We start from the raw sequence: 20278 nt of genomic DNA, 5'->3' as shown, positions 1-20278 counted from the left end.
GCCGGATGTCCAGGAGGCTCATCACCACCGCTGGCCAGAGCAGTCTTCCAAATCTGTGTGCGCTTGCCAACACTCCAACAGAAATGATCAAAAATAACGTTTACATTGCGACTCCCACATACACCAAAAAAAAAGGGGGTGCCAAAAAATCCTGTAGAAACATGTAAGAACACCGATTCCCATGTCACTTGGCCTTCCCTCTATTTCAGAGTCATCCCACATGGGGGATTATTTTCTAATGTTCATTTTACAAATTACCTAACTAACAATATGCTGTCCAACCTTCCATTTAGTGTGCCCTTATCATCTCCCTACACAAGGCGATTTCCTCGAAGGAAAATTGAGTATTTCGGCAGCTAAACTAGTGGAAAGCAAAGAATTAAGATCATAGATACAAAGGTGCTGTAATTGTGTTTTAATCAGCTTATTAAATACAACATGAACATGTATCAATCAACTAACATTTAATTTCATGCTCCATGATTCAAAACTTTTCAAAAGCAAAGCAGGACAAAGTTATCGGCATGAACTCAAACAATTCTCTTCCAATTTTGTTTTCACTCATGTAAACCATTTAAATGCTGTATGACAATTGTTACATGTACTTACAGACTAGAAGAAGACATAATTAGCAATGTTATGAAGATAGACACGTATTTAGAAATTTACCTTTCCTTGAGAAAAATTACCATCTCAGTCTAAAAAAAAAGAAAGAAAAACCTCTGCATAAAAATATAGCAATATATGACTTTTTTTAAGTTAGGGGACTGAAGATGGTAATCGTTTAAAAATTGTCAGGATCGTGGCTTAAGGGATTAAGCCAACTTCTGCAGGGCAGGAATCCCATATGCTCCAGTTTGTCCACTTCCAATCTAAGTCTCTGCTAACGTGCCTGGGAAAGCAACAAAGGATGACCCATAGTGCCTGGGCCCTTGCACCCATGTGAGAGGCCCAGATCTTAGCTCCTGGTTTCAGCCTGGCCCAGCCATAGCCACTGTGGCCATTTGGGGAATGAACCAACAGATGAAAGATCTCTTTGTCTCTCGCTCTCTCTTCGTAACTGTACTTTTTCAAATAAATAAATCTGTAAAAAGAATTTCTATATGCAATGGACAAAGTTTCACTGATGAAAGAAAACTAGGAGCTAGAGTTCATTCTAAAGTGTTGCTGCAGAAAATGCCATTGCATTTCTACGATTCTTGTCTAGGAAGCAAGCCAACTGCCTAAGCGCACCTGCCACAAGGAGCTCACACTGGGTGGCCTGGTGACCTGGAAGGCAAGTACACAGCTTTTCCTCTTCGCCCCACATTCAAAGAGTGGTTTTGCAGGACCTCAGGGAGGCTGTTTTTCACATAAAAATTTCCTTTATGGTATTCCACTTGCATGAGGGACAAGGAAAAAATCACCATAAATCACTGTGAACGCTCGGTGAGTTCTCTCCTCTAGCATTTTGCTTGATAGTAAGAATTGCATTAATTTGAAAGGATCTATTTCTGACCATTTTCTTCCCTCAAGTGGAGAACGGCCTGAGGGTTAAGGGTCATTAACAACTTTTACTGAGACAAAAGATTCCACTGTGGTTGCTAGGAGACCCAACAGGCTGACTCCTGTATTGCTGTCTAGAACAGTTGTTGAGTCTTCCTGCAGAACCACCCACTAACTACAGCAGGAACTACAAGCCGAACACAGAAAACTGTAAAGGCAGGGCCAAACCCTGTCCTCAAAGGACTTCAGATTCCTGGGTTTTTTGCTGGTTTGTTTTACTTTTTTAGATTTATTTATTTAACCTGAGAGTCAGAATTGCTGTGAGAGGGATGAACAGAGAGAACTTCCATCTGCTGGTTCACACTCCAAATGGCCACTACAGCATGATGGGGGAATGGTTCAAAGCCAAGAACTGGAAGCTTCCTCTGGGTCTCCATTGTGGGCACAGAGCACCAGACACTTCAGTGATCTTCCACTGCTTTCCCAGACCACGAGTAGCGAGCCAGATCACAGATTTCTGCTGTTAGCATAAGATCATAGAGCCCCTGCTGAATAAGCTTGTTGGTTTTTGTTCTGAAGGTGCATACAGCAGCAGTCACCTGGATAGATGTTTAAAATAAATAAATAAATAGACCATGGGCCAAGGAGCAAGCGTGGTCCATCAGTCACTCCTGGTTCATTCTTCTGTATGTCTGAACCACAGTGAGCATTCCAGACACACGGTTCGCCAGACAAAGCTCCAGCCCTTACAAAGCGATCAGGCCAAGGCCGGCTGCCGAAAAGATTGCCAAGAGTTGGAGTTCCAAAGGAGACACGAGGAAGCAGGCACTTAACCTGACACGGAAGGCATCCGTATCCCACATCCCAGGACTCGGCCTAGACATCCAGCTCGGAGTCTGGGCTCTCACCAATGCAGATCCCAGCAGACAGCAGACCATCCCCCTGGGCTTCTGCCTTCCATGTGCGAGTCTCGGGGCTCAGCTTTGGCCTGCCCCGGCCCCAACACTTACAGACATTTGGGGTTGAACTAGCAGATGAAGAAGAGCTCACTGACATATCCCTTCTCTCGCCCCCTCACCTTGACTCGAGCGTGCATATACAGGCCTCTCAAACACATGAATAAATAGGAGACACGTGTTCTCTGCCACGTGCCATCACTCTAGCGGAAGCCACAGGGAAACTGAGAAGCTTTCTGATGTCCGTTCCCATCTGTGTAACTCTAGCAACAGGCAGGCACCTCCTCCCTGGGCACAGTGGCACTGGCCTTCAAGAGTGACTGCCAGCCCTGTCCAGCACTTGGCACCCTGCCTGGTCAACCACAGGTTTGACTGTTACACTAAAGGGCCCATTTGTTATAGAATATCAAGAAATGAGATGGGTGGAAATTAAGGATGACAGAATCGGGGAGAATATAATACAGACCTTACAAAAACCAAAGAGAGAGCTGACTTTCCTTTGAGGAGGTCCTGCAAGTCACACTGAAGTGTATTTATAAACCTACATGGAAGATTATACAACGGAATCCCATCACACGCCCAATTAAGTGAGGAGAATTAACTGCACGTGATTGGCAGAGAGGAGGACGGACAAGTTCAAAACTACAGGTGGTTTTTCCGCTGTGTCACTTGCTAACTGAACATTCCAAAGTAAATATGAGATTTATTTTTTTTAAGGTGCAGTGCCATGGACAATCTCAGGTCAAAGGTGGGAAGTGTGTGCCCTCCCCGTAAGTACGGCCCAGGTAACAAGGCTAGGTTTTTTTTTTTTCTTTTCCCAAAATTAGACCCTAAATGTATATATTCTCATTAACCTGATGCTCCAAGCAGTCAACAATGAAAGGAATTGGTTTTAGATGAGTTTCATCACCTTGTACCTGTCGTATTTACACACAGCTGCATCTGGGTGACCACGCTGCCCAGTGGCGGGAGCACAGGCAATGGGGCCATTCTCCCCAGTCCCTGGTCCCCCTGGCCCGACGGCTCTTCGTCGTGCCCAACCGTCTCAGTTTGGATTGTAAAAGGCCCCAGCAATGTCTGACTAAAGCGGAAAATGGCCCATACCACAGCTGAGTACAACGCAGACCAACAGCGACTCGCTGGAAACTGAAAGGCTTACAGCCACAGACAGGGAAACCCAAGTCGGAAGCAACTGTTCCTCCCATGCTTCTGGAACAATTCTGCTTGCATGCATTTTCCATCTCTGCGGATGGCTCCCAGGAAGGTCAGCATTTCCTTACCTAAATTATTCCCAGGCAAGCTCTCACATGCGCAAGGAACACACACAGACTTTGCTGCATAACATGTTCAGACTATGAGGAAAAGATCCATCGTCTCAGTAACAGCGAAAGAAAGGGCTTCTATGCTGGTGGTTAGAGTACACCCAGACGATAAAAGGCTCTTAAGGTTAAGAACACCGCCGGTCATGGAGCCAGATGAGGAACGGTCCTCCAACAGGAACAACAAAATGCACACACTGAGAAAAGGTACAGACACATACTGAAGGCCTTTCAAAGCAGTCTCCGGTGATGCATTGCAAAAAGAATGCTGCAGCGAATCCTACACCTGCACTTTTGTGCCTGCCTCACAGGAACACACACGAAAATGTCTCCTTATACAGGCAGCCATTTTCCATTATGTCCCTAGTTAAAAACAAACAAAAACATTCTCTGGGTCACAAAACTAAGTAAATCAGTGAATAGATACAAGCCATACAGAATAGCAAAGAACAACAATAATTACAGCTATTTCTGTATCTTTACTTTTTTGCTCTGTAGACACTATTGTCCCAATTCTGCTGGAGGGCGGGGGGGGGGAGACTTAGTAATTAAGGAAGTTAATTAAGGGGAATCAAATAGCTTGCCTCAAATCGTGTAACTCCGGAGACGCGAGGCGGGACACACCTGCGTTTGCCTGATGCCAAGGCTGTTACAGCACCTGACACGGCTTCTGCACGGGAACGATTCGGTTTCCCACGATCAGCCTGCCTTTCTCCAAGCAGACGAGTTTATGGGCAAGAGGTAATTCTCCTAAATACTACTTTTCAAAGAGTGACTAAGAGGAGCGTTCAGGACCTTCAAGGAGTAGGACAGTCTGTCTCCAAACCTGTCTTGATCACTACGCATCTTAGGACACAACTACCCTTCCCTGGCACACGACATGATGAGCTGAGAACACGGCAAGGACAATTAAGTCAGAGGCACAAGGCTTGAAAATCCGAGAAAATGGACCTCTCCGAGCTTCTTGCTTCTGGCCTCCAGCTGTCACGGAGAACGGGGCTTACCTGCGTCATTGTGAGAATGAGGCACCACAAAGACCTGCAGGGGCTCGGCATCCCACTCGTCATTCTGATAGGTAATATCAAACCCTTGCTTCCAAACTCCACCGTCCGGATTGTCGAAAGGAACGAGGCTGTACACATCCAGCATCTAAACACAAGAGAATCAGGGAGCCACTGTTACCGATTCATCCTTCTGCTAGTCTCCACATCGGCTTTGAAGAACACAATATGGCTGGCGACACAAATGGGAAAATTGGAAGCAGAAAACATGCAACTCCCTTTCCAAGGTTTAAAATGCTGCTTCTGCTGCCAGGAAACCCCTGATGAAAACCCCCTTCAGTTCCTTCTTCCCTGAACTGGAAAGATATTTATAGGACTACAACAATGAACAAAAAATATCTGATGGACCTTGATGATCAAATAGTTTAGCATTTTTGAATGTTTTACATTTGAACTGTCTTCATTTTCTAATTAGTCCTATCTACTTCCAAAATCTATTCCTGAATGAAAATGTATCTGTAACTCTTCTACCGGCCATGTATTACGTTTACTAATTTTATTCTTAAAATAAAACGCAACAGGGCCAACTTGGCATAATCATTCAAAATACAAAATATTCTTAACATTGAGATGTAGCTTTGAAGTATCCAAATGTTTCCTATTCTTCCAATGCAATATTCCATGTAGTCATAATCTGGACGAAAAAAAAACACTCAGATTTTACGTTTAGCCTTCATATTCTTAATAATACCTAATGTGACAAGGAACACAATTTCTTATACAACTGTTAAGATTAATCCAGGATGCAAAAACTACATCTTAATATATATATGAGTTTCAAAACAGTTTAAAAATAGCAACCTATAGAAAACCGGTTGTTTATACAGGATTCCAAGGCAATGACGTCTCTCTTCCTATGGTATCTGTGATGTTCCTCCCAAGAATTATCCCAGAAATCCCCAGGGATCAGCTGGACAGTGATAAGCAGCTCTATGCTACTCCCCCTGGATCTTTCCTTGGCATTTTCCCTGTCCTCGTTGTCTCTCTCATCCTGCCTTTTGTGACTGCTATGTCATTCTGCCTGTCCAGCGTAGAATCACAACCACAGTATCTTCCCATTCTCTTAGCATTGAAGACAGCATTTTAAAATATTTAGGTAGCATTTAACAGAGCCCTAACAACAACAACAAAACCAACATTCAGTGTATCCAAGCCAAACACAGGAGTCTGATCCTATCTGACCTTAATCACATACTGGCTCAGAAGGTTGCAGGTGTGCAGCCTGGCTAGTTCCAGTAACCCCAGCTTCCACCTTGGCATGTGAGCCATGACCCTGGGACTCTATCATCTCCTCTGAATGGAAAAGGCCTACTCCAAAGCCATACCAGGAGTTATAAGCTTTATTCAACAGTCACCGGCTTAAGGTCTTCTCATTAAGTTCTAATGTCTGCTCTCAGCCAGAGGGTAAACACAGCTTCCTTTTCGTTTGTATAGTAGAGTCAAGAACAACACACCCTGAGTTTAAAAAAGGAAGAAGTCCTTTCTGATCCTTTTTCAACTCCATGATCTTCTACAAGGATGTCCAAGAGAAATATAAGCCAAATAAGCAATTTTTAAATTTCTAGTGCTGAAACAGAGGTGAAATGTATTTTAATGACACACTTCAAATTATATCCTCCATATTTAATGGATGCAGAAATAAAGATCTTTTTCTATGTTAAGTTGAACAGATTTTGTGTTTTTCATTACTATACATGGAGCCCATCTCAAGTCAAATCAGCCACACTTGCGGGCCCAGAAGTCAACATGTGACAATGGCTCCCACACTGGGGAGCACAGCTCTAGAATGCCCTTTTCCCTTCCCCTTCGCAAAAACATATTCAGCAAAAATACCTAGCCCTATATGATATGAAGTCTATAATACACAGCAGATACGTAGTAAAGACCAGGGATTTTCCTGGATTCTCCAAAGACAACAAGAAAATCTCTTTGGTACAACTTAAACCTCTAAAGATTTCGTCATTATAGACAATAAGACCCAAAAGGCATACAGAACCATCCTATTCACACAAGTATAAAACAGCAAGGAAAACAATGAATTGTGCAATTTTACCACTAAAAGAAATTAAATCAATGAGCATCTGACACTCAGATCACTTTACAAAGGGAGAAGAATTAAAGCCATTTACCAAGCAAGAATAGACACCCACCAAACCTGTATCACCCTTCGTATACATCACCTGCACATCTGGATGCTGCCTTCCGCTCCGGGAAGCAAAGAGACAGTCTGCAGGGTGGGACTGAAGGGGTAGCTGTGGAGGCAGAAGATGAGGGCCAGCACCCTGGCTGAAATTGCCTTGCGAACTTTTCGAACCATCATCCACGGACTCACTCAGATTGATGACCGAGTCTCTAATGTTGGAGATGATCTCATTATTTTCAGCTAGCAACCGCTCCAAATGGTCTATTTTTTCTTGCAACATGGAGAGCTGACCCTATAACAGAAAAGAAAAAGGTGTCCACGTGAGAGACACTAATGTAGTCAAGAGGGTAGCCACTCACCCATCACTCTTCACCATTATGACCAGGACGGAGGAAAGCATGAGGAGCCGGACGGCTTCAAACTCCAATTTTCAGCAGAAGTCTTCCCCCATAGCTGCAATCTTGATGTAGTCAGTGGGCCACAGAAGAATTCAAAATGATCCCCAATCAGTTTCCCATTTCCCCCCAATCCAACCCCAAGACATCTTTAGGTCTCTGGCATCGCCAAGTACAACTGCTTGTTTTTTCTGGATAGCACATTATTCTAATGTAACTGATTCAAGTTACTCTTAAGGATCAGAAAATATGACACTGAAAAGGATCGTTCATTTGCAATATATTAATATAACTGGACAATTCCTAAACAAGAACTACTATAGAAAACCAATTCCTCAGCTCCTACCTGGACTACAGCATGAACACCGTGAGTCATTCTGACTGCTACACTGCGCAGCTGTTTCGTTTTCTCAGCTAATTCCCACACGAAGAGACTTGCCGTCTCAAGACAGGCATTTGGCATGGACATAAAGATGTCAGTTGGGAGGCCCACATCTCATATTAGAGTGCCCAAGTTGAAGTCCTGGCTCCATTTCCAACTCAGCCTTCCGGTGACTGTGCGCCTTGGGGGGCCGCAGTGGATGACTCAAGCAGGTGCACCCCACCACTCACACAGCAGACTCAGACTGCATTCCTGCTTGTGGCTTTGGCTCGACTCAGCCAACTCTACCGCAGACCTCTCTCTCTCTCTCTCTCCCTCTCTTCCTCCCTCTCCCGCCGTCTCTCTCCTCACTCTTTTCTCCCCTCACTCTCTCCCTCCTTTCTTCCACCTTTCTCCAAGTGTGAATGCCCACCATTCAAATAAGTGATTTGCTTAAATCAGAGTCTTGTTAGACACAATGACACTCCAGCTGAAGAAAAAGGCACCCCCCTTATCTTCCCACCATCCCCCTTCCTAGTTCCGGCACCAAGGAGACAATGCTATATCTGTCATACTTCTGAAACTCAGTGATAATTTCTGAGTGAACACCCACTGTGTCTGGCATAATGTTACATGCTGGGAAGACAGATGTGCATAAAATATGGGTCCCTGTCTTGGAAGACACAGGGTGATGTCATAACTGGCAATCGCCTACTCCCGTTTCCTAAAAATTCACATTAAAAAAAATTTTTTAAATTACATGTATGCTGAACAAATAACTCCAGATATCCATCACCAGGAAGTAACAGGATGGTGAAAGAAGTTAGAAAACAGCTGAATATTCAAAAGTGGGTGACTGGCAAATGACAGGCCTATATCAGGGGATGGTTTTCAGCTAATGAACTTACAGCCATATAAATTTCTTTCAGAAGAGAAATAAAGGGTTAGCATTGTGCCATAGTGCTTTAAGGTGCGCTGTGGGTGTTCATCCCTCAGAGTCGAATCCCTGACTTGGAAGCTCCCTGTGAAACAGGAAATAGTCACAATCTGAACACAAATATAAATATTCATAGCAGTTTTTAGCTGTGTTCATATATGGCTTTCCATGTTCTTTTCCATAAGTGTATCATGTCATGCACACCCTTTTTTTATTTTTGAGGGTACAAATTTTTAGTATGTAACCTGCAAGGCTGACAGCTCACATAGGCACCAGTTTGAGTTCCAGCTACTGTGCTTCCAAAATCCCCCTCCTGATTGCCTGTGTAAAGTCATAGAGAATGGCCCACGTACCTGGACCCCTGCACCCACATGGTAGACATAACCAAGCTCCTGGCTCCCTGCTTCAGCTGGCCCAGCTCTTGCTGCTATAGCCATTTGGAACAGCAAACCAACAGATGAAATAGATCTTTCTCTTCAAAATATAAACAGAAAAAATACAAACACATACACATATACTTAAGAAATGAAAAGTAGAGGAAGAGTTTAAAAAAATAGGATATTCTCACAGATGAATAGTATAATGGAGACGAGCATAGCAGGAAGTGAAGATACACTGCAGAATGCATCTCTACTCCTGAATGAAAGAAGGCCTCCCAGTAGGAAGGCCTCCTTGACAACAGGAAACTAGATCTGCTACCATTGCATATACCTACAATGCCACAATACAGTTAAATAGCAGAATATTGACTTGTGACTGTTGCTGAAGGAGTATACTATCGTAACAATATGGGAGGAAACAAGTGGTGGGCAGAAAGCAGGGAGGGAAGAAACAGGGTTGGAGGGAAGTTACATACCTACAAGCCTGTACCCTCAAAAATTTTAAAAAAAGGGTGTGCATGACATGACGCACTTACGGAAAAGAACATGGAAAGCCATATATGAACACGGCTAAAAACTGCTATGAATATTTATATTTGTGTTCAGATTGTGACTATTTCCTGTTTCACAGGGAGCTTCCAAGTCAGGGATTCGACTCCAAGGGATGAACACCCACAGCGCCCTGGTGTTGGAGAGAGGCAAGAAGCTCAAGGCCCATGCACACCTGCAAGATGCCATCACAGGGCCTCCCTTCAAAGAAGTATGTGACAGAGGCCCACACAATAGCTCAACTGGCCAATCCTCTACCTGAAACACCAGCATTCCACAGGGGCACCAGTTTGTGTCCCGGCTGCCCCACTTCACAGCCAGCTCCCTGCTTGTGGCCTGGAAAAGCAGAACATGTCCCAAAGCCTTGGAATCCAGCACCCATGTGGCACACCCACCCAGAAGAACTCCAGGCTTCTTATAAGCTCGGCTCCAGAGGTTGTGGTCATTTGGGGAGTGAATCAACAGATAGAAGAGCTTTCTGTCTCTCTCTTTCTTTGTAAATCTGCCTTTCCAACAAAAAAAATAGTAAATAAACACACCTTGCACAAAAAGAAAAAAAAAAAAGCAGCAGCACATGACAGTAGCAGGTGACAGTAGCATCCTTCCTGGGGCCGAGAGGGCGGGTGCCAGAAGCGGGAATGCTGTCACAGCAGGGGGACCCTGCAGCCTGTTCTTCAGCACAGAGGCAGGAAGCAAAAGTCCCCTTCCCCTCGGTGAAAAGCAAGAGAGAGAATAAGCATCGGTTCAATTGAGAATAAGCATCATCAGTTGAGACAGAAAAGCAACAGGAACTGGAAACACTAGCTGGAAACAACGGGATGAGACCAGATGAACGGCGTAGATCTGCATCAACGCGCTGCCCACACTGTATCAGACACAAACTCCTCTTCCCTTCTTTGTCAGCACACAAGGACCTCGCTCAGAAGTGGCTGCCCACAGAGAGCTAAGAGAGTCAACTGGCAAAACCGAAAGTTCAAACTAAGGCAGCCAAGTGCACAGCTGACCAATCTGTATCTATTTCCCCAAACAGCTTGGTCCAAGGAGGAATGTCCCTTCTCTCATTCTCAGGCTGTGCTGCTTGAAACCACTGCAGATAGATTCTGTCGAGTACTTCCAACACTGAGGAAAGAAACTTACTTGCGTGATGCTGCCGATGCAACAGGTGTGAGTAAACCAAGCTTTTCTTATTCTTACTGCAGCAACATTGACTGGTCTTGTTGAAGTCAAGCCATGCATGTTGGCAGAACACAACCTCAGCTTGACCTGGAATGCTGTCATCCCAGAACTCGGAAAAATGTCACAGGTTTCATCACTGTCACCGGATTGCACTGTTAGAGTTTTTAATACACGGGTGTCTACATTTCTCCAGCTCTTTCTCAACTTTGGGGAAAGGGTTACATGGCAGCTGCATACACGGCAAAGTCACCTGCGGTTCTAAGAACATGCAGCAAGCAAGAAGAAAGAAAATGAGCTCCAAATTCATGACCGTGGTCTTGATCCCACCGCCACCTGTGCATGAGAATATTACTCAAGATAAACATTTTGGGAAATCTTTCATAAAAAGGGATCATACAGGCACTGCAGATGACTCTCCATCTCACCGAGGCTTTACTGCCACAATTAACGAGTGGTGGCTCAAAGTCTGAGCTAAGTAAGTACCTGCAGAAAATTGTGGCCTAGGGATACGTCACATAATAGTCTAATGAAAATGGTTTCTAAAAGTGCATTATGCAGTGCAGTCAAGTCTCCCTCCAAATGGCCAACATTCCTGAAGCGCGCCTCACATGCAAATTCTGCTCTTGCAAAAGACAAGGGTGGTGCGACTTTAGAAGAATGCACCCACAGCCTGCGTTAAAGCAACAGATATCAGAGCTGATGTTTCAATTACAATCACAAGTCAAAGAATCCTGATAGTAACAGTGAAAAAGACAATTTTCTGAAGGCTAAGGAAATCACTTCGGAGAAAACCACTTCCTGCTTTTGATGCATGCATCATTGGGGTGGTGGGGTGTAGTGCTGGGGAGTCGGGGAAAGGGTGGGAGTCAGAAGATTTGGTTTATTTTGCTTTTGGTGAAAAGGCTGAACAACAACAAAATCACAGATATCAAAGACTTGGAGAGAGTGGATTTCAAGCACACTACAAACCAGGAAAGGATGACACCCACTTGGTTCTATGGAGAAAATCCACACTGCGAAATCGGGGCTATCTCTGTCAGTTTGCTCCAGAATGACCTGCCCGAGGGAGAACCTTGGCAGCTGAGGACTGGAGTGGCTGCCATCGCTCAAACCTGGTTGAAGCCACACACCTTCCTCCCCCAATGCAGCTAGAAGGTTCTGGGGCCTCCCTTCTCCCATCCCAAATGGCCATCTTTGCTTGTTCCAAGGTCAGGGCTGGCAACTGCTCCAGCCGTTTGTTAACCCTCTAAGCCCTTTCCGACAAACTCACTTTCTAGAGCAATTGGCTCTCAGCTCTGCTGCACCACAGGAGACCTCTCAAAAAGTTGAGGGGAAATGAAACTCAATGCACACAGGGCCTGGAATCACAGTCATTATTCTCAGAAGGCCAAGCCATTTGCACTCAAGGGAAATCCAGGCGCCCTGGCACTGCTGAGAAAGACGGGGCAGCTCCAGGCTAGCACAGAGGGAATCCCAAAGGAGATGAGCTGCGGGGAGCTGTGGGCTGAGTGGGGAAGGGAGCCTCAGTGTGAGCTGCCAGCCCCCAGCATGCTGTCTGGCCCAATGAAGGCCGGTTCTCGCACTTTCTTCCAGAGCACGTGCATTCTTCTCCCATCTTGGATGTCAGGACTCCCTCCAGCAGCCCCAGAAGGCTCTAAGCCTTTGGTGTCAGACTGAGGGTACCAGCTCCGACCTCCAGTCTCCTGAGGCAGGGGCAAGCAGATGGAGACACTGCACTGGTTGAGCAGCTCACAGACCATCCGGCTGAGACTCTGTGATCAAGCCAATGGATTCTCATAACTTCCAGCTTCTCCCTCTCTCCACACACACACACACACACACACACACACACACACACACACCCCACCACCACCACCCTCCAGTCTCTCACACTTACAGAACATATTCCCCATACATCATACACCCCACATAACATACACACACATCCCTCACACTACACATACCCACAAACCCCCCCCATTAAACACACAGCACACATACAACACACTGAAACAACTCCCACCCTGTTCACACTATTCACACGGCGCCGGGGGGGGGGGGGGGGGGGGGGGGGGGGGGGGGGGGGGGGGGGGGGGGGCCGCCGCCCCCACGGACCAAAGGCGGGGGTAAGAGGGGGGGGGGGGGGGGGGGGGGGGGGGGGGGGGGGGGTGGGGGCCCCAAAGGATAACCTCCTAGAGATATATACACCGGACGACCCACAGAAGAGACAACTAGACACTAGAGAAGCCTATATCTCTCTACATCATTGTTTTTTTTTTTTTTGTTCCACCCGGGATTATGCCCTGCTCATACGTATTTGTACATTTGTGTACGATGGGTTATCCGCACTCCACTCATGTGTTCTTAGGCATAGGGGGACCCATCGCCAGAGTTTTACATACGGATACAATATGTGGACGATCAGCGCATGGGCGACAGTACACCATAGAATTCAGATTGGGAACATGTATACATCATTCTTATGTATTCTTATACGCATACATGTATAATGTCCTGGCTCTTCATGGCGCCCACAATCAGCCCAGATATATATGTACACGAGATATGAAAAAATCTCCTATCACAGTGTGTCACCATGCATATTAGGAGGAATCTATCACAAAGTTGGTGGTTTAGGATACTTGTTATGGGTGTCTTGGATTTATGAAAAACAAGGTGAGTGGATTTCTAAAATGTTATAGGCCAAAATAAACTTACCTTTTCGTTCCATTACTCCATGGACCTTTGTGCACCCTCATACATGTAAACACGTGTCAGCCTACATGCAGGTGCAAGTATACATCATGTTAGCTCTGTCTAGAGAACCTCAAAACAGCCCACATTCTCTTCCGTTCTCCCTGCCGAGTGACAAGCAGCGTGGAGGCTCTTCATCTTCACCCTCCCTTCCTCACACCCTCTCAGCCATTTCAACCAGCACCTGCCCCTCTACACTGCCCCAGTGATGCCCTCACGCAATCCCACACTTCAAACCAGAAGAAAATCCTGCACCATGATCTCACACGCCATCTCCAGCAGCCCCTAGCACAGGGGAGCACCCAAAGCATGCCTTCTGATGGCCTCAACACGGAGTGAGCAGGTTAGCTCCAAGGCCTTCTGACGTCTCTACACTGCCTGACGGATCTGCCCAACTCTGACTTAAATTCTGTCAATGTTTCCCATATGCATGTCTCCTGCAGACACCACTCCCTGTCAACAGATCTTATCTTCAGATGCCTGCCTGACATGGCAACGGGGGCTGCAGCCCTAAGCCCACAAAGCACCCTTTTTAACAGGGGCTACGGAGAGCCCTCCAACGTCTCCACTAAGTGGGCCTAACCCCACCTCATGAGGGAGTCTCCGACTCAGTGTCCTAACTCATTATTCCACTTCTCTCGCCTGCTCATACACGCAAACCTAACTTCAGGTTCCTTCCACTTAACCTTGAAGAGACTTGCAAAGTCACCTAGCTCGCTCCCACTGAATTGCCCATGCACTGCTCCAAGTCACCAGCAACCCCCAAGCCTGTTGCAGGTGCCTCTTATCGGAGCTCCCATCTCCACATCACATGCTTCCCCCTCCCCAGCCACACACATTTCTCTGCATCCAGCGCTGGTTTCCTGTTGCACTTAGAATCAAGTTAAAACACCTCCCACCAGTCAAAAAGGACTTGCGTCTGCTTCCCTTGGCCACCCCCACATTTAGCTTCACCCTGATCTTATCTCAATTCCTCCTCTGAGCAGACTCTCCCCACCCTTCTTACCACCTCTGAACAGTACATCCAGTGCACACCCCAGACTCCACCTCTGCAGAGCCTCCCAGCCGCCCCATCTGGAAGGGGCCTCCTCGTGCTGTTCTCCATCTCAACCTCTCTTTTGCTTTCTCCACAGCACTGCCATTACCTCTAATACTCCTCTACTGCTTCCCACGTTCACCACCACCTGAGTACACTGCAAACGGGGCCCAACGGCAATTCTGCTCTTCAAACTACCCCAACGCACAGCACAAAGTGTGGTACACAAAAGAATCCAAACTATTCCATGGGAAAGGAGAAAAAGAAGTGCTCAGCCGAATGTTTGGTAAACTTGCACCCAAATAATATATACATACATACATACATAAACAAAATTTTTAAGGAAGTTTTAAAAACATGCACTAAGGCTCGTGCTATGGCAAAAAGGCTAAGTGCCCCCAGCATCTCATGGGGCACCAGCTCAAGTCTCAGCCGCTCCCCTTTCTATCCAGCACCCTGTGTATGTTCCAGGGAAAGCAGCAGCAGATGGACCAAATGCTTGGGTCCCTGCACCAATGCAGGAGACCTAGGGAAAGCTCCAGGCTCCTGGCTCTGGACCAGCTCAAGTTTGGCCACTGGAGGCCATTTGGAGAGTGACCCAGCACTGGAAGACACCTGGATTACTGGGGGAATGACAGCTGGCTCTCAGGAGCAGGGTCAAGGGTACAGCTCCTTTCTCGGGCTAAGAGGACAGACTCTGTGCAGTCCATCCAAAGGGTCCAACTTTACTCCATCAACACCCATGGTTTCCACCCAATGTGCTCTGAGGGAGAATAGGAACAGAACCCCATGATGATTTGAGGTATCTGCGAGTGTGGCACTGAGACAGCCTGCACTCAGCCCAATCGAGTTCCAGGATAAGAGCGTGTAGAGAAGTAATATTACCACATCCATAATCAGCTATTGACAGCACTCCAAAGAAATATCTCACCTAATGTGTATATGTCAGACACTCCAGACCCAGTTTTTATTTATGCCTTTGCCTTTCAAACCCAAGAAGAGATTAGGCCTATCACTACATCACACCCAGATCTTGCTGGGAGCTGATTCTGCAACTGACCATGCCCTGTCTGTAAAGCAACAGTGAGCAACACCCAGAGGGTGACACCTCACACCCTTGCAAGCTGTGCAGGGGCACGTCTGGCCTGCTGAGGATCTACAGCTATCTTGGAATAGAAGAGTAAAGAAGGGGCAGTCTGCCTTTATGGTTACAAACAATTTGCAACAAAGAAACAACAATCTTAGGCCCATGGCAGTGGTATACATGCTAATCTTCTGTCTGAGATGCTGGCATCCCACAGGGATAAGAGTTTGTATCCTGGCTACTTCACTATGATCCAGCTCCTTGTTTGTGGCCTTGGAAAGCAGCACAAGATGGCCCAAGTGCACAGGCCTCTGAATCCATTTGGGAGACTCAGAAGAAGCTCCTGGGTCCTGGCTTTGGATCAGCTCAGCTCTGACCATTGTGGCCATTTGGGGAGTGAATCAGTGGAAAGAAGGTGTATCGCTACTTCCTGTAACTCTGCCTTTCAAATAAAGAGAAAGAAATCTTTTTAAAAAAAAATAATTAATGTCTCCATCATGGACAGAGTTCTGTAGCCTGCAAATAAAGAAGGTTCAAGACCATCTTGGAGCCCGAGTGGGCAAGTGGCATGAAAGGCAAGTGCAGTTTGCCTTGATTAGCGCAGTGGAAGCAGACACGGAAAGGACAGAAGAGATGGACTAAGGCTGACTGGCATGGAAGAGGAACAGGTGCTCAGCTTGACTGTGGTAACCAGAAGGGTGATGGTGAAGAGGAGCAGGTACAAGCGTCACATCCCGGAACAGTTACCTACTTGAGTGCTGGTGCTGACCAACACACAGGCTCTGGACAGCAAAGAGCAGTCAGAGCCTGGGAGGCCGGAGCACATATGAATTCCAGCAACAGCAACAAATGGGATTACCTCAAGAGCATGCCCAGATCCGTGTGTGTGTGTGTGTGTGTGTGTGTGTGTGTGTGTGTGTTTATCATTTTAAATGGTTTGCCAGGAGGTTCTCGTGTTCCCAGTTGGGAACCACTGTATTAAAGCTCAATACAGCAAGTGAGATTTGCTAAGAGACGGAGTGTGTTTCTCCAGCAGGGGTGTTTTCATTTCTGCAGTCATCCCAGGAAGCCAGCCATTGCTAAACACATGCAGAAAGCCCTGGCTGTACAGGCAGACCTCGGGCACCTAACAGTACGGCTCTTTGGCCTGACACAATGCCACGCAGCCTGCAGGGATTCATTCCACCCTGTAAGATGCATCACACTGGGACTAGAAAGAGTGTCAACCAGGGCTGTGGTTATCTCTTCCTCTCCATCAACAAGCCACAGACCACAGGAATAAATGACCTTCCAATGGGACTTTCCAGGCCCGCTGTGTCTCCTGCCTGAATTCCTTCCTTGTCTTTGTGTGGTCACTTGTCTGTTCAAGGAGATGCAAACACTAGCCAAGTGAGCACAAAGATAATGAATTACATCACAACTTACCAAACCTCAAAAGCAAGACACGCTTCATGCTGGCAACTCACTGGACATGACACTATGGAGATACCTGGATGCAGACACATGACAAGAGTGCCAAACAACTAGAGGAGAAGAGGTAAAACCCTAAGTGCACCATTCCTCACCCTGGCAGGGTACCCCCAGGAACTCTGGTTCTGCCTGTGCAATCACTCAGCAGCCACCAGCACCACAGAACCCCTGCCTGGCTTGGCACCAAGGCACCACCCTCCTCTAAGCACATTGTCAGAGTCTGGGTGCTAGAGCTTCCTGCAGGCTTCAGGAAACAGCTCCATTTCCACCCCCAGATTAGAACCATGCAGCCCCTAATCTGAGCCAGCCCCATCAGGCTGCATAAAGTGACCACCTGTTGAAGCCACATCCCAAGCAACAAGCCATTGCACAAGATGAAATCCTGAAAAACAGATCTGCTTTTAACAACTATTAGTAGGAGAGGGTTTTTAGGTAGAATGAAGTGTTTGGATTATAAAATATGTTAATAAAATGCAATCTTATTACTCATGAATCCATGCAGCAATTACAACTAGACAGCATTAAGCAAATGAACTGTTCACTACTGGAATTCTTTCAGTACAGTACTTCCCAAACTGTTCTACAGAACACTACTTTCGGTTATTTTTTGGGGAATGAGGTAAATGTTTTTCAATCATATTGATTTAAATTCTAAAATATATATGTTTGCATTCTTATATGTAACACAGGGCGACCCACCAAAGAAGCTGTATAAGAAATCCTCAGGGCCTCAGAGTCATGTTGTTCTGTCAATTACACATCATCCAGTTACACCCCAAAACTCCCTGCCCCTGGAGGAACAGCATAAATTCTATCTGAGGATCTGCTGACAAAAGTGGAGTCAATACATTCAATTTCAAAATAAAGATCATTAGTAGTGGAAAGAGCCAATCAGCCTCAACGATGTTTAACTATGAACATCAATGCAACCGACATGACTGAGGTCACGTTTCATAACCAGTTTTGGGGAGCCCCTGAAGACAGTGCTGTCCCCCACCCCCGCAAACTAAGTATCACACCATCAGTCATCAAAAAAGTGAGACAAGGACACAGATATCCTGTTCGCAAATTTGATTTTTTAGAAAAACAATGGTTGGTTGGGTCTTTTCCCTAGAATTCACATGAAACTATTGTGTACCACAGATGCAGTCGTCACAAGTGTTCAAGAGGCTGCTAGGATTCAAAGACAGTTCCTACTTGTTCAGTTGTAGAGTTGGCTCCAAGCAACCTGAGGCGCTGCTTCTCACCACACACAACATGCATTTCAGTTGTATTCTCAGGCACCTGTCTGGCCTTGAGAGCAACCAGGAGCGTAGAAACCAGACCTCTATTTGGAGTATTGCCTTTTGATCCCTACTGAATCAATCTTTCTTGCTATCTTTCTCCACCCTCTCCCTCTTCCCATTGCCCTACTCCAACTTTATACACAAAAGCACAGAGAATCAACTACTTTTTCTCTTACAACCTAGAAAAAATAATTTAGTCCCACAATGTGCACCAAAAATGTAAAGGGTCTTTTTACATCTCTACTGAAATGCTTCTTCAAAACTCTCCCTTATGATAATCTTATCTTTTCTTAGGGATGACTGCTCTGTGAGCCAGTTTCTGACAATTTGAATACAAGCTGGTTTATTTCATTAACATCTGCTACACCATCTTCATGGAAGAAGCAGAACTCTTGGCTATAAGAAAGGAACTTCCTTTCTATTTTTTAAGTAAGATCAGGACTGGGGGACTGAATTCACTCTGTCTCCGTTCTGCTGATGACCATATCCGGTTGGTAGCCTGTCCTGTCCTGCCCTGCCCTGCCCTGCCCTGCCCTGCCCTGCCCCGCCCTGCCTTGCCCCACTCCACCCCATCCCCTTCCAAGTCCCTCACTCCAGACCATTAAGTGAAAATGTGAATTCCCAAAGCAGCTTGCTCCATGCACCACTCCCTTCTGCAGACGATACAACCAGTCTCCAACCTCCAGCTCCCCAAAGGACAAAGGTGGGAAGAAGCTTTTGACTTAAGCCCCCTAGCATTACCCTGGATTAAATCCGCTATAGAGCTCCTTCCAAAATGTCTCGACTGCAGCCAATTCATTGCCTTCTGTCTGCCTTGCTTCAAACAGATTCCCAGCTGCCTTCCTGCTTCTGAGTCTTCCTACACACTCCACCAGAATAATCGAGGTGGAATATTCTCTTAGCTCTCTTCCAAGCCTAAAATTTTCTACAAAATGTGTTCCCTAACATTGCTTTTCTCAAGCATTTTGAGTGGTTCATTATCATCCAACCTGCAATTCTTCAGTCTGATTCTCGGGGTGATTCACAAGCTCATCCCAAACTCACAGCCATGTTTTCCCAACTACTCTTGACAAACGCCAAATACTGATTGGAAATGAAACCAACCTTGTAGCTGCTCAGGGGTCTGGCTCCTGCGGGGCCCCATGCCTTCCAAGCTCTGCTCTGTACCTGAGCAATGTGCTTTTCTCATTACTTTTTGGAAATGAGCATCTTACTGATTTGGAAGAACTTAGTTTACTGTCCCTCTCCTTTGATCAACTTGACCCAGGCCATTATCAGAAACCAGTTTTGCTTCTGAATCCTCTCTTAAAAGTATCAAAAATCTAAACAACACCACAGAGTCTTGTCTTATGCTTAGATACTTTATCCTCAGAACCTAGAACAGTGCCTGGGACACAGCAGGCACTCTACACATCTCTGTCCACTGATAATACCAAGCATTTATTCAGCAGGCACAATGCCTCAGGCACCATTCTACACTCTTTCACTCTTTGAATGATTTCTAATTACTTTGCCAAGGGCAGGTGCATTTCCAAAACAACGTATGAAGCACTATCAAGACAAGTAGCATAAACTACTCGGAACACCATTTTTCTGTGGGGTCACACTCTAGGTTTTCATGTACATGCTGGGTGCAGGAGAGCAGAAAGGTTACTCTTACAAGGTCAACATGCACATCGAGGGATGCTGTGAGAGAGCAAATGGCAGAGGTCTAGTGCACATGGACCAGTGACCTTCTCTGAAAAAGTCCAAGGTTAAAATAACTGACCTGGAAGGACCCACCTGCAGCATAAAGTCCTCTAGGTCTGACTTTGTCATTGGGCTATGCGGGACTTCGCTGACAGGTTGGTAACTGTTGAAAGGAGAACTATTTCACTGGATTTTAG

At 46.1% G+C, this 20278-nt stretch overlaps 1 protein-coding gene across 2 annotated transcripts in view; it reads right to left on the bottom strand.

The window, feature by feature from the left end:
* The window catches only part of MAN2A1 (mannosidase alpha class 2A member 1), a 144021-nt gene that overhangs the window by 114417 nt on the left and 9326 nt on the right, over positions 1-20278 (bottom strand). Inside the window, exons 1-3 of one of the 2 annotated variants that reach the window (XM_040986139.1) lie at positions 13484-14265; positions 7002-7258; positions 4765-4909 (exon numbers count right to left, since the gene is read on the bottom strand). In XM_040986139.1, coding sequence (XP_040842073.1) covers positions 4765-4909; positions 7002-7258; positions 13484-13493 — 412 coding nt within the window. In that variant the 5' untranslated portion in view covers positions 13494-14265. Of the gene's footprint in view, positions 1-4764; positions 4910-7001; positions 7259-13483; positions 14266-20278 lie in introns of those variants that run through there. The other variant, XM_040986138.1, reaches the window with a different exon arrangement.

This window comes from Ochotona curzoniae, unplaced genomic scaffold (genome assembly GCF_017591425.1).
Source record: "Ochotona curzoniae isolate NIBS_2020 unplaced genomic scaffold, NIBS_Ocur_1.0 contig_4501, whole genome shotgun sequence".
Classification (NCBI taxonomy): Eukaryota; Metazoa; Chordata; class Mammalia; order Lagomorpha; family Ochotonidae; genus Ochotona; species Ochotona curzoniae.
This window is presented reverse-complemented; position numbering and strand designations above follow the sequence as displayed.